We start from the raw sequence: 15,354 nt of genomic DNA on the forward strand, positions 1-15,354 counted from the left end.
AGCATTTTACTTAAAATTAATTAGAATGAAACATTTAAAGATAAATAAGCTATTAAAGTTTGTTTACATTGCAGTTTGCTTACATGCATTTTACCTTGTCGTGGCTGTTTTCAGGCAGAGCCTTTAATGTTGTCATATCACACAACTGTATAACACAATTCTGTGTCATTTCTGAACGGATCGAGCGATTTGCGCTGTTTTTCTCTTCTAAATCGTGGCGGAAGCGCAGCGCTGTGCGGGAGACTGATCCCACTCTGCTTTAACGCGCGGCTGGAGGATGCACCGGGTAGCACCCCTTCACACTTTTGGAGTACTTGCTTTTTGCAGTTTCGCGTGGGCTGTAATTTAAAAACAGTGCCTAATATGAGGTCTCCCTCGCTTCGGCGATCATTTCAAACCCTGATTGTAATCCTTGACCATCAAAACATAGGGGTAGCCTTTTCTGTGTTATCATGTTTGGCTCAGGAGATATGACACAAAATACATAATTTGGTTATGGCGGAATGTAAAATGGTCGCCATGGCAACCACAAGGTGTTTTTGTGATGGCTCCATTTCTGAAAATGTTTAGGGCCGCAAACTATACAAGTGTACCAAGTTTCATGCTTTTATGAAAAAGTGAACATTATTTTCACATATCACCTGGACTTGACACAAAATACATAATTTGGTTATGGCGGAATGTAAAATGGTCGCCATGGCAACCACAAGGTGTTTTTGTGATGGCTCCATTTCTGAAAATGTTTAGGGCCGCAAACTATACAAGTGTACCATGTTTCATGCATTTATGGAAAAGTGAACATTATTTTCACATCACCTGGACTAATCACAAAAAATACTGTAATTATATTCTATTACTCCTCCTTCAATAATACATGTCTACATTAATAATATAATAAAATTTGACACAGATTCAAGATTCAAGATTTTTTATTTGTCACATACATGGTTATATAGGGAATATATGACCAGCAGTAAATACCCACATATCTGACAAAATACCATGGTGTAGTTAGTGCTACAACAGTAAATTGATGGTGATTTGTAGATTAAAAAGTCTTCTGACTATATAGTTGCGCACAGTGTTTCTGCTGTTTGTCAGCGCTGTTTCATCTGGCTGTAAACAGAGTTATTTGTGTTCCTCGCTGAATTCCAGTGCTTCACACTGGATCTCACAGCGCTGTTCAGTGTCGCGTGAGCGAGACTCATCAGCGAGTGAGCAGCGAATTAGAACTTTGATCCGAGTGGATAAAAGCTCTGAGTAGCGCGCTTCATATGACTAGCGCTCTTTCGTTCCGCCTTTGCCGCTTAAACATTATATCGAACATTTATCGAACTCTTGTTATTGTTTATCAAGGAAATTTATATTGCACGATAATTATCGTTATCGATTTATCGCCCAGCCCTAACCTCAGCGTCTGAACTGTCATTGCGATCCATTGTTTTCCTATTGTTTAAATTGACTGCGCTTGCTCCGTTACGTCACTTCCAGTTTGGCATTTTTCAGATGCGGAAGTACAATTTTCTCACAAAAATGACTCCAAAAGGCTCAGTAGCATATGTATAAGTATATTTTAAAGTCTAGTAACCTACATTATTTTTCTAAACATTGACCCACTGATATTTATATTTATTTTAAGGAAAAATGACTGATAAATAATTCAAAAATGTGAAATGTTTGTCATGTTCTGACCATAAAGAGTAGTTTAAAACCACAAATAACTGTCTGTTTTCTACAATGTTCACTTTGGAGCAAAAATCTGCATTTAAACTTTTTTTGGGGGCCAAATCGCCCAGCCCTAATTCATACTCTTCGAGAATATACAGAGGAATATTCCTTTTTGGGAAATAGTGTTGAAATATCTTAGGAAGTGGTTGGGATATAACCTCCTGCTTTCACCTAGCTGAAAGGTCTTTTAGGAGACAAAACTAAGATTCCTCAGAATAATAACAATGACCCTGGTTACCAGTGACGCCTGCAGGTGTATGGCTGTACGCACTGTGCGTAACATGAGCGCTCAGACTGACCTGAGATTTGCCACGCAAACATTTCAGCAGTTATTATGTGTGTCCCGTGTTTCTGTCGACTGAACCAGCCATGCCATTAATTATAAATTTACGTTCGAACCGCTCTCTCTCTGTTTCACCTTTAGTAGCCAGATCTCATGAAAATGTGTAGGCCTATCAGTAGCACGATTTTCTGCATGCCAAAGTCAATTTCTGTGTATAAATATTACGCCAAATAGAAACAGAATATCGCGCTATGAGATCGGGTTAGCCTACAACAATTAATTTTCACAATAAAAACAAAACATTGCGCTTTTGTAAAATAAAGAAAACAAATAGGGTAAGCTTTCAGCCTTCTCGGTTTCCTTGAATTTGTATCACAAAAATGAAACCGAATCTGTGTAGACTTGTCATGCAGTTTTTTTTAATTTGGTTTTGTTTATATGTTCGTTATTTAAGTGAAATATATTTGTTTAGGACTGTTTATTTTCTTCCTTTTATATATGCGGTTTTATTCTGTTTTTCTCCCTACACAAGCGCTGCAGGTGCGTGATGTGACGATGTGTGAATCCTTATAGTTCTGATATTTGTGCTGCAATTTGCGCATGCACTAACTTTTAATTTAATTTAAATCTAATTTAACGTTCTAATTTTGTTGGTTAATGAAAGTTGGCGATCTTGACTCGCCATCTCCTCTTGGACGTGCCTTTAGAGAGATATGCATATTTACAGATTACATATTGAAAGAGTTTTTGTTTTCGATTTGAATGATTTCGTTTTAAAGTAGTAATTTAAAGATTTCAATAGATATATTTCCATAGAGTTTCAGGTCATTTTTGTGAAGCGCTCCTGCTCAAGACAGAGACGGCAGAAAGCACATCCTGTTTGTTTTCTTTATTTTACAAAAGCACAATGTTTTGTTGATATTGTGAGTTCACACAAGTAAAAGTAGACACTTTACAGTTCCGAGTGATGTATTAATTTTACCTTTATGAGCAAAAATAACTGCATATTTTAAGTTGTTTCTACAGTAAGAAAAAAATGCAAGTTATTGTGAAATGCATTTATCTAGGTTAAACGTTTAAACTAGCATTGTGATATTGAAACGTTTAATATCTATAGATTTTATTTTAGGGAAGTCGTGATGAATTTAGAAGGCTAAATTGATCAAACATAGGCTATGATCAACTCACTGTCTGCTGCTGGTCATTACTTAAAAAAACACACACAAAAAAACACATTTAACGAACAAAAAATGCTCAAAGTTTTTCTAAATTGACTTGATAAAAAAACTAAATGAATTATCACTTTTCCATATGCAAAACTGAACCATTTTAATAGCTGAAACAGTAGTATAGGCTGTTTTGGGAGAAGAGGAAAAAAAAGACGGACTCGGGCCAAGAATTCTGATAAGCTGTAGGACAAGGGCTGGGCTAGGACCTATATTTGAGCCCCGTGCAGGATTCTAATTTACTTCATCAATGCTGATTTGTTCTCTGTTGTTTTCATCTATGAGCATGCTCATGATAGATGTATTTTACCTTTTTTTGGTTTTGTTTAAAACATGTGACACATTCGTTCTGCTCTCAATGATCATTTGGTCATCAGGACAAAAAAAAAAATCTCTGTGCGTACTCTCGGAAGAAATCCTGCAGGTGCCCCTGCTGGTTACTGTAGGTATAGTCACAGCAGCGCGACAGATACTTAGATGCTGGGAGGATACACAATCTCCTACAATTAGTATGTGGTTTGAATCAATGATTGAGAGTGCCTCATATGAAAAAAAAATGTTAGCAAGACTGAATGGAAATCACACAGATACAGACAGTTGTGAGAAATTTATGATGTCTGTTTTTTCAATTCATTCATCCTGCTGTGTTTTATTTCTCTCTGCTTTTTAAAATTATTTTATTGTGCCGGTTGTGTTAACCTCGGAGTTTGTCATGTATAGGGAAACTCAATAAAAACCTAATTTTCAATTGTTGGCTGCATTATTTATTAAGACTTTCTTTATAATTTTTAGTTAATCAGCAAATAAAAAGCATCAATCCATCATCGCATTTGTTCTTGTAGTAAAATGTGACAGAATCGACTTTAACAGGATGAATAGGCTCATTTAAATAGGCCGTAAAAATCATATAAAGCTTGACTGCTGTTATTGAAAGAACTTGCCAATGGTGCAAAATAGACAACCAATAAAGAGCAACACTGTTGTGTGAAGTTTTGACTGAACCTGTTCTGTACTTCCACAGGGAAAGTTAGAGGAGAGGAAGCCATTTATGGTACTCTTTGATGAAGTTGCCATGAACTACATCCTGTCTGCTGCACAGTGAGTAAACGTCTTGCTCTAAATCAGGGTTCCTAAATCCGGAGGGGTACTGTCTTCTAGGTTTTAACTCAATCCCAGGTCAAACTCACTTGAAATTTTTTTGTAACTCTGAAGTCCTTGGCTGCGTCCAAAATCTGAAAAAAAGCTTACTCTGCATGTGACATTAGAAAGGCAACAAAGCATGTCCAAATCCAATGATTGTGTCACATCCTGTGATGTACCTCAATCTGATCATTTTTTGAAGGCAGCATAGATGTATCTTTCACTGCCTGTAATGTCCCACTTTCCTGTGCATTCCATTCTGTGACAGTTGAGAATGAATGAATGAATAAATAAATTGTGGCATCTGAAACTTGTGATAGGTATTCAGTTGTGTGTAAATATGTTTTTGATTAACTTTTTTCCAGTTTTGATGTATTTCTAGCAAGAAATTAGTATAGTAATAATTAAATATTAACTTGGTTATCATCAAACCACTGTCTATTTTGTTGTATATCATTAAACTACTAGAAGCCTGTCCAAAATCAGTTTTGGGAGCATGTGCTGCCTGACAAGTCATTGCCTGATTGGGCAGCAAGGCAACAAGTTAAAACGGCTTTCGGGTGAAGCCTTGATGAGCTTTTTTCAGTTGTGTTTGATTAGGGTTGGCACTAAACTCTGTGTCTATCCAGAGCCGAATTTGAGGAACCCTGCTCTAAATGACTATTCTATTTGTATGACTGCACACTGCTCTTTGAATTGTATTTTAATATAGGTCAGCAGGTGGTGCAGCTCTCTGTAACCAGTGAGTTTACATTTTCTCTTGAAACTGCCAAGCTTAGTTTAAAATATTACTTCTGTTAGTTATAACTACAACTGTCCATCTTACAATTCAGATCATCAGGCGGCATTGTGGAAAGAAGATACACTTTTTTGAAGAGGCTGTGTCAGGTTCTCTGTGCCCTGGGTAGCCAAATCTGCTCTCTAGTGGTGAGGTTAAAGCATACACATCACTGTTTTGTAGCAATCTTTTTTTTCTCTAATGAAAAATATAAAATATTTTTATATTTCTCTTTAGGGTTCCGATTTTGAAGTACAAGTTCCTCTTAATCTGGATAAATACATGGAAGCTCTTTTCGCCTTCACTACTCATCCTAGCCAGGTTGAGTGGCATTATAGCTACTCAGTGAAACTTACTGGTCAACCAAGATTTTTTTGCTAAATTTGGTCTACTATGCATTCCATATTTATTCATTATTTATATATTATTTAAAACAGCTTCTGAGGTCGTCCACGCAAATGACCTGGGGAAACCTATTCCGACATGACATTTTATCAAAGGATACTGTAGTTGGCCAGATGGCGATAAAATATTTAAGAGCGGCAAGGATCAGTCTTGTTAAAGTAAGTGTTGTGTATACCAGACAGAGCAGCCTTGAATAATGCTTCATATCATACTTAACTGCTCTGTTTGCCATTTACAGACTGGATTTCCCTCCAAGAATGATTGTCCAGGTTGTGAATTCTCTAGAGTGGACTTTGATAGTGATGAAGATTTCAACTGCTCCTTTAATTGTGAGTTATAATTAGTTAGTAACTAATTAGCTAAATTTAATATTATTACATCGGTGTGCTTAAATATATATATTTTTTTTTTTGCATATTTATATTTTTTTCATTGTTGACTGACAAATACAAACATCTTTTTACCAACAACAATTTCTTGTTACTCATTTTTTAAAATATTTTTTTCAGTTGTAATTTTGGCAATCAAATGCACACATCTAGGGCCCTATGATTTCTGTGATGCGGAAAACACGTACGGAATCACAGAATCCAGTCATAAAAACGAAATTTACTGTATAACATGCAATGTCATGGAATTTGTCAAACTTTGAATGAATTAATCAAAAGTAGGGTATTACACTTAAATCAAATCGTGATATGGACTAGTATCTGTGAATATTAACCCACAAAATTACTATCGTTTTGTTAACTACACACATACTGAAGCGTACGTGACTCGCGGTGGTTTCAGTGTCTGTCGTCTCACTAAATGAGGACATAAATACATGAACAACATCTCCAGAACTGCTCTGAGAGTCACTTCACGACCATTTCACCGTTCATTTGAGTAAAACTAGCGTATATCATATACACACAGAAATGTAAAGGTATTCACGGCAACCTGTCAAAATAAAAGTTCAGTTTAATTTGAAGACATTGTGCCAGAAATATATTACAGTAGAATGTACATACTACTACTACTACTAAAATTATTAAAACATACTTTTTATTAAATAATCACACAAAACATCTTCCATGTTTTAATTTTAAAAATAAAGTTTTTTATTTTCAGTAATTAAAATATGAATGAAATTAATGTTTTATGTTTTCATTTGATAACCAGAAAAATTTAAATACACAACAGAGTTTCTGATGGGGAAAAACATTTCAAAAGGCTATTTTAAGAATGAATTTTAATAAATTAATTTGTTTTTATGCATTCAAATAATTAGACATGCTAAAACATAGAATTTGGTAACAATAAAACATGGTGGGAAAATATAAAAATTGAATTTTTGTTAAACGTTTAATAAATTGATGTGAAGTTTCATGATTTTAATTAATTATTTAGCTTTTTGATTAATAAAATTTAATTTAACCATTAAAAAGGAGTAAAGAAAAATTAAAACGGAAAATGGAACATTTGAAAAAAACCGCACGGAAAAATGGAATCCAGACAAATTAAAGCTGAAAAAACTAAATTTGGAAAAAAATTAAACTGATTTAATAGGGCCCTACACATCATATAATCAACCCAGCTGATTTGATTAGTAACATGGAGTTATTCAAACAGTGAACAAATTACAGAAATGATCAAAGAACAAATTATTTTAAAAAGAAAACAATAATAAATAAAACTGCATTTACAATGGTTTGGTTAACCCCTGAACAATTTTTTTCTCTCCCATAAACAGCTTTCAGGGCTCAGCAGGGGGAAGCAGTTCGTCTGGCTTGTAAAATTGTCCCATTTGAGGCCTTCCAAATTGCAAGGGAATGGGTGCAGTATCAGATCTGCACACCTATAGATACTGGAAATACAACATGTGAGTACTGTTAGTAGACTTTCCCATGGTAGGTAATCTTTCATCTGCCAAAAGTTTGTGCAATTTTTGGACTTGTGCTGCGATTTATCTCATTCTATATTTATCTCATTCTATGCTGTACTATCTCATTTTTATTTTATTTTTTTATCTCATTCCATGGTATCATGATGAATAATCTTCAGTGTATTGGAAACATTGTTATTTCAATGCAAAGATTACATAATGTTTGACCAAAAAATGGCCGTGTACAGACACACAGCAGATAATTCTTTAACCTCAAAAAATGCCAGATACCAAACTTTATTTAACCCTCTGGTGTTCGGTCATTTTACCCCCCAAAAATGTTAGGATTTTTAACTTCATTGGAATGGAATGAAATTTGGTGACTTTTGCAGCACTTGCTATGTGAAAATAAAAAACAAATTGTGGACTCCATTTGAAAAAGCTAAATAGTCATAAAGAAAATAGTCACACTTATGTTGTTTATGGTCAAAAATAAACACCGTAGGAAATTAATTGGAAATACGAAAAAACTCAAATATATTCCTCTTTGTTTTTTTGTTATATTTTTATTGAATTTTGATGTTTAAATTAGATTATGGGTAACAAAAAAAAAAAAATCTCTGTCCTCTAGGGGATATAATGATATCAAAATCTCACGATAAGGTAATACTGCAATATGAAGTCCACTATACAATATTTATTGTGATATTTAAAAAAAAAAAAAGACGAAGACTTGGAATTTATTTATTTTTTTTGTACATTTTAATGTTAAATTATTCTATCGAATGCACTTCAAAATTAAGAGCTCCATCCCATGTTTTTAACATTTTTCGTCAAAAAAGTCAGTGAATTGACTTGTACCAGAACTTTAAAGGGGACTCAACCCTCTTTTTATTTGTGGTATACTGTCTCAGTCTAAATTACATTCACACTGGTGTTTTAGGAAGCCAAACAAATTATAATATTATAATAATAACAGTAACAACAATGACAGTATTAGCCATATATCTTAAAACAACTGCACTGTAAAATAAATGAAAATGAATAAACTAAACTCACAGCACATGTAATAAGTAATGGAGTTCACTGCATTCATTCACTGTGAACGGAGCCGTTCTGAGGTGTGGAAAACAGCGGATCACGAGCTGATCGCCTGAACAATGTGTGCGCTTTGCTTTGAAATGCGCTGCGAAAACAGGGATTAAGCCATTTTGTGCTTTTTGTTTTAGTTTGCTTGACAGATACTGTGCCAAAGCATAATGGCCCAAAACACTTTAAAGACCTGTTGTTAGAATAAGAAGTTTAACTTTGTTTAACTTAGTTTAACTTAAAGTTTTTGTTTACATAATATATGTGTGTACTGTGTATATTTATTATGTATATTTAAATACACACACATGCATGCATACATTTCAGAAAAATGTTATGTTCATATATTAAATATATTAATATATAATATAAATTATTTGAAAATATATGTAGACATGTAAATACATGTAAATATTTTCAAAATATATATACTGTATGTTTGTGTATTTATTTATACATAATAAATATACACAGTACACACACATATATTATGTAAACAAAAACTTTTATTTTGGATGCAATTAATCGCGATTAATCGTTTGACAGTACTAATTAAATATATTTTAAAAACTACACTTTTTGCCCGGAAGACCTATCATTTCATATCGTCATGTGACCATGATAATATTGAGACTATTTGCTATCGCGATATCACGATATTGATAATATCGTTATATCCATACTGTCTTCTGGTTTGACTGTAATCATAATGCAAAAACTGACACTTCAAAATAAATAAATAAATAAAAATTACATAAATGAAATAAGTCTACTTTAAAAACTAGTCTTTGATAATCCCTATATCCTAATATAAAACTACATATAGCTGCTAGCAGAAATTAAGAGGCCAAACACTACAGAAGCAAGCAAGGCAGCAAGCATCAGACCAACTGCAAAAATTAGTTACTAAAGGCATTTTAATGTGATTTTAGTCAAAATGGCTGAAAAAAATCATAAATATACTGGTATAATATAATTTACTGATTTAATGCTTTTGACCAGTAGGCAGTAATGTTAACAAATTGATGTAATGTGGTCAGTGTGAGGTGGCAATGACATGTTTGGTGTCAGTATGTCAAAGCTTTGTAGACCCTCAGATGCAGTTTGGCATCACGGCATCAAATTAATTAATGAAATCGTTGATATGAAATCCATAACTTTTTGTTTCGTAAGTTTTGTAACAATACACCAGTGTGTTTTAAAGTATGTCCGACTCCCATCATGACATGGGGAATAATGGATATCGTTCTACTCAGTGTTATGGTTAATGTTAAGACTGTCCTCTATCTGTGTACCAAATTTCATAACTTTTCTGCAAGTGGTTCTGTGGGCTGCCATACACTCAAGAGTAGAACAGGTTATTAATTACAGTTAATAATTACAATATAATAATAGCTAAAATACAAGTTATATTGCATAATATAGTTTCCTTGTACCAGTAAACTATGCAGATTTTACCTCTTCAAAAAGACTGCCACAAGATTTATCATTATAATGCAGAATGTTATCCATCACTTGTCCTACACAATTTCACTGTGTGGTTTCATTTATAATTTGGGAATTATGCTTTGACTACTTGTGGAACAAGATTTAAGTTTGACTCCCATGTTGAACTGAACAGATTCTTATTCACAAGATAAACAAAATTTTTGTTTGTAGATGATATGTCTGTATTCATTCATTTTATTCATGGACTTAAAACATTGATATGTTCACAATTGAAACACCATTGCAATACAAACTAAGCTTTACCAATGCTGGCTACCACAGACAATAATCGACAGATGGTAATCAACATAATGCTGTAAACTGTGTTTCTGGGAACCCTGAAATGTTCCTTTTAACACTGCTTAATTAGTATTGTTATCTGCTGAAGCTAAAACAGAGAAGGGTCTCTGTTCTGCTCTGTCTCTGACAGCGGTTCAGTGGGATGCCATGACATTCTTCACAGAAAGTGTGCTTGGACAGCTCTTTAAAATTCTTGAAAAGGAGGTAAGACAACCAGTTTCTCTCATGGTACAGCGGTGAGGGATTTAAAAAGGTATCTTGTCATTGAGATGTGTTTTTTTTCCTCCTCCCATTGCTGTAGAAAATTCCCATAGATGAGGGTATGGAGCTGCTGCAGATGGTTGTAAACTATGAGACAAGAGATCCTCTCATTCTGTCCTGTGTTCTTACCATCATATCCACTCTCTTTCCCTTCGTCACACACCAACCACACTTCCTGCCTCAAGTACTCTTTAAGGTGAGGTATATAATCTTTCATATGAAAATTTGAATAAATGTCCACATTTACTGTTGCTCAGTGAACCTTTGCAGGCAAAATTTTGTCATTCCAATTGGAGTCCACTCAATTGGGAGTTTCGTGTGTGAGGTCAATTTATTATTAATTTGTAAAATGTAATTTATCAATTTGCCCCGCTGACCAACTGAAAGCAGCTTGATCAGAAAGTGACTTCTTTGTGAGAAGTGCTTCATACATCACTACACTATTGACAATGGGCTATTTTTTGTACAGTTTTGCTAATGTGTCTGCACCTAAGTGCATCTAAAACACTGTCTAACCACTGATTTAGGGTGTCAAATAAATTTTAGACTGATGATTTTTTTTTTTTTTTTTACTGTTGCTGCTATACATTGCTTCTCTAATCTTCTAGGTCTTCTAGTATCAGTCAATCAATATGATGCTCTAACGTGTTTAAATCTGGATTCTCTCCCCATAATTTTCTGTTCTTGCTCTGCTATTGTATTTATAAAAAGAACCCTGAAACTTGTTTGACGCATTTGCAAATGTTTTTTTTACTTATTAGTAGCCTGTATGCCATTACTTGGTGCATGATAGATGTGCTAAAAACCTATCATCATCAAATGTCTTTTTTTCACTTATATTTAGATATTTCCTTCCATCACATTTGAATTGGTTGAAGAATGCAAGGTAAGGTGCCCATACTTATAACTGCATGCCATTCTCTAATCAAACAGTCTTGTTGATGTTATGTGCATGTGTTCAGGCACCTCGAACGCGAGCTGTTAAGAATCTCAGAAGACATGCCTGTTCTTCCATCATTAGGATATGTCGAGATTATTCAGATTTTATGCTGGTATGTTGAAGCATGCATCTATAATACAGTTCTTTACAATGCAAAACATGATATTAAATTTTAGTTATGGCCCTAAAGAAACCGGTTATATTAGCATTCCCTTCTAGGACGCTAATGATAATAGATTATTTTTCTTGCATTGTAGCCGTGCTTTGACATGATGTATGAGCATGTGAAAAAGTTGTTCTCCAGTGAGCTGCTGCTGACACAAATGGAGAAGTGTGCTCTTATGGAAGCCCTGATATTAATCAGCAATCAGTTTAAAGACTATAACAAGCAGAAAGCCTTTCTGAAAGAACTCATGGCACCTGTTACTGCACAGTGGCTGTCAGAGGAGATGAAGAGGTATGAATGGATATTGTTGCCCAGACGGGCGTTTACTGAATTTATTAAACAGATATTTAACATGATAGTGATATGTCATTGATATCTAGTTTATGTACATGCATCTGAGGCTGTCTGATGTATGAACCTTCCTTTAATTGTGTTGTGTAGTGTGTTATTGGACCCTGCTACCTTCTTGGCATATGTTGGTGCTGATCAGGTGATCAGTGATGCTGACACAGAGGATCAGATGGGTATCAACAGGTCACGGGTAGGTGTCACCACTTCTCAAATGAATGCATGCAGTCTAATGTGTTTGCATAGTTGTTGGATTTTGTTGTAAATCTCATCAGTTTTGCTTTTGTCTTTAATGGCAGATTAGTTTTTGTGTGAACACCATACTTGGGGTTGTAAAGCGTGCTCGTTGGCCTGCTAATCCTGAAGAGGCAAAAGCTGGAGGCTTTGTGGTTAGCACAATCTCTGATGGGGCCCCTATCTACAGAAACCCTTGTGCGGAGCCCCTGCAGGCCTTGCTGCCTAACCTTTTTGCTCTCATCAGGTAAATTAGGTCATTTCCTAGAAATTAATTTCCTAGAAAAACAGACATTTGAATATTGGAATAGTATATGGTGAAAAAAATCATGGATAGTCTACAGGTATATTCTGTGCTGTTCTGTGTACTGTTTTTCCACTATTGTAACGATGTTTGGAATAGTTTGACGTTCTTCATCCTTTCAGGACCCAAAATAACCTGTTCTTGCCAGAGAACATCAACCGGCTTAGCAAGACTTTTACAAGGGTCTATGAGATTATGGATGTGGAGAAGAATTTTGCTTTAGGTAGGTTTCTCATTTGTCCTGTCCTTTTATGAACACCATCATTTAGGTTTTGCTGTGACTGGTAAAGTCAAATTGAGTCTCATGTATTTCTATAGTCCTTTAAACAATATAGATTGTCGTAGCAGCTTCACAGAATTAAACAGGAAAATAAAGGTGATGTTGCAGATTTCATCAATTATGAAACAAATTCGATTTCAGCTTTTAAGCAGCTCTGCGGAAGGCAGGAGTGTCATTATCTTGCTCAATTCAGTTCAAAATTTGTTCTCATCTGATAGTGTCAGTGCAGTTAAATCAACATTGCCTTTAAAACCCCAGACTTTTGTTATCTTAAAGAAATAACTCCTGATGTTTCCTACAGGAATTCCTCAACCACTTTTAGATGCCTACGACTCTTCAGCATACAGAAACATTGCTGAACGCATGCAAGGCTTCTTCTCCTCACTCTATGATAACTGGTTGGAACAATCAAGTTTAATAATTTTTTTTGTTTGATTAATAGAAGAAACAAAAAACTCCACAATGGTCTAAACTCATTTTCCTGATCCTATTTACCCTTTTCTTTTATGTCATTTTTTTTTTATTTTTAAAGTTACCACATGCTTGGGAATGCAGGTCCCTGCATGCAGCAAGACTTTTATGCAATAGAAGGCTTGGCAGAGCAGATTGTTGGTTCTGCATTTACCCATCTAGACAGTGTTCCAGACCACAGGCTCCGCCCCTTAGTTCATATCCTTTATTTAATGATTTTTTTGTTTTAACTATTAGTTAAACATACTTAAGTCAGTAACATTTGATGGTAACACTTCATAATAAGGGTACCTGTACCTATTATCTTTATTATTACTTCAAAATGAGCTAATGATTAGCGATGGCATGAACTAATCAAGAATGAATAAACAACTACCCTTAAATATGACTAAGCTTATATGGATTCATTCCTAAATAATGACCACCTTAACTACATGTTAGGGTTAGGCATCATAAACATAATTGGATGGCACAGGATTAGTTTGCACATATTTACAGCGATTTTTCCTATCAAATGTGGAGAAAACTAATTGCAACTACCACCCATAACTTGATTTCAGTGTATTTTGTGTGATTCTCGCGTGTAGGGTTGGGTATCGAAAACCGGTTCCATTTTAGAACCGGTTCCAAATTTCCAAGAACCGGGTATTCGATAAGATGCATGCATTTCGATTCTGCTTAACGATTCCTGCGTTCGCATTTTAATGTGATTAAAAACGATTTAAGTGCAGGAACGGAAAGAACTTGCGCCCTGTTTGCGTGCAGCGCACACGAAGCGCGAGCACACGCGGTATGGGTTCCCGGTTTGTGTCCGTTCTCGAACCGTTCCGTGTATTTCCACTGTAGAAAAGGTTTTTCCGGGCCGAAACTGACTACTTTCATATTTGTCGACCAATATGCAGAAAACTACGTCAGTATATCATCATAAATACAGCCGTTTTTGTCTTACGTGAACAGAAAGAAAACACACATGTACAGTATTTTTAGATTTGCGTGCGTTCAGTGTTAAAGAGACAGCAGCCTAATAAACGCGCTGCCTGTCATTAATGTTAATCAAAGAACAAAAGAAAGTCATTCACTGATCTTGACTGAATATATTTAATAACTTTGATTAATTTATATTTTATTTATGAAAAGAAAACTATGCAGTGTTTTAAACTTTTAATTACAGTTTCTGTACCTGAAATTTTGTTCAGTTGTATTTATTTATGATATTGCTAATTTAAAAGACTCTGTGGTGTAGTCAATAGGCTACTAACTACAAAGTCATAAGTTCACACCCCGGGGAAAAGGGTGAGACATAAACTACCACCATTATGACCTCGACCCACTAAACCCAAGTTTACTCAAGGGTAAGTTTGGGTATCGAAAACCGGTTCCAAATTTCCAAGAACCGGGTATTCGATAAGACGCGTGCATTTCGATTCTGCTTACCGATTCCTGCGTTCTCATTTTAATGTGATTAAAAACGATTTAAGTGCAGGAACGGAAAGAACTTGCGCCCTGTTTGCGTGCAGCGCACACGAAGCGCGAGCACACGCGGTATGGGTTCCCGGTTTGTGTCCGTTCTCGAACCGTTCCGTGTATTTCCACTGTAGAAAAGGTTTTTCCGGGCCGAAACTGACTACTTTCATATTTGTCGACCAATATGCAGAAAACTACGTCAGTATATCATCATAAATACAGCCGTTTTTGTCTTACGTGAACAGAAAGAAAACACACATGTACAGTATTTTTAGATTTGCGTGCGTTCAGTGTTAAAGAGACAGCAGCCTAATAAACGCGCTGCCTGTCATTAATGTTAATCAAAGAACAAAAGAAAGTCATTCACTGATCTTGACTGAATATATTTAATAACTTTGATTAATTTATATTTTATTTATGAAAAGAAAACTATGCAGTGTTTTAAACTTTTAATTACAGTTTCTGTACCTGAAATTTTGTTCAGTTGTGGTTAGGTTATATTATTATTGCTAATATTATTATTGCTAATTGATTTGTTTGTTCCTATCTTATTACTGACTGTTTACTTGTCTTTAACACTTT

At 34.9% G+C, this 15,354-nt stretch overlaps 1 protein-coding gene across 1 annotated transcript in view; it reads left to right on the top strand.

Annotated features, from left to right (window-relative positions):
* xpo5 (exportin 5) overlaps positions 1–15,354 on the top strand; it is a 109,457-nt gene that overhangs the window by 11,287 nt on the left and 82,816 nt on the right. The window contains exons 2-18 of the mRNA XM_016507321.1: positions 4,259–4,335; positions 5,090–5,119; positions 5,211–5,304; positions 5,393–5,476; positions 5,593–5,718; positions 5,799–5,889; positions 7,296–7,424; positions 10,435–10,508; positions 10,606–10,761; positions 11,410–11,451; positions 11,528–11,617; positions 11,763–11,962; positions 12,113–12,212; positions 12,319–12,500; positions 12,680–12,780; positions 13,139–13,235; positions 13,370–13,506. Coding sequence (XP_016362807.1) covers positions 4,286–4,335; positions 5,090–5,119; positions 5,211–5,304; positions 5,393–5,476; positions 5,593–5,718; positions 5,799–5,889; positions 7,296–7,424; positions 10,435–10,508; positions 10,606–10,761; positions 11,410–11,451; positions 11,528–11,617; positions 11,763–11,962; positions 12,113–12,212; positions 12,319–12,500; positions 12,680–12,780; positions 13,139–13,235; positions 13,370–13,506 — 1,783 coding nt within the window. The 5' untranslated portion in view covers positions 4,259–4,285. The remainder of the gene's footprint in view (positions 1–4,258; positions 4,336–5,089; positions 5,120–5,210; positions 5,305–5,392; positions 5,477–5,592; positions 5,719–5,798; positions 5,890–7,295; positions 7,425–10,434; positions 10,509–10,605; positions 10,762–11,409; positions 11,452–11,527; positions 11,618–11,762; positions 11,963–12,112; positions 12,213–12,318; positions 12,501–12,679; positions 12,781–13,138; positions 13,236–13,369; positions 13,507–15,354) is intronic.

The sequence above is a fragment of the Sinocyclocheilus anshuiensis genome, unplaced genomic scaffold (assembly GCF_001515605.1).
Source record: "Sinocyclocheilus anshuiensis isolate Anshui unplaced genomic scaffold, SAMN03320099.WGS_v1.1 scaffold1938, whole genome shotgun sequence".
Lineage (NCBI taxonomy): Eukaryota > Metazoa > Chordata > Actinopteri > Cypriniformes > Cyprinidae > Sinocyclocheilus > Sinocyclocheilus anshuiensis.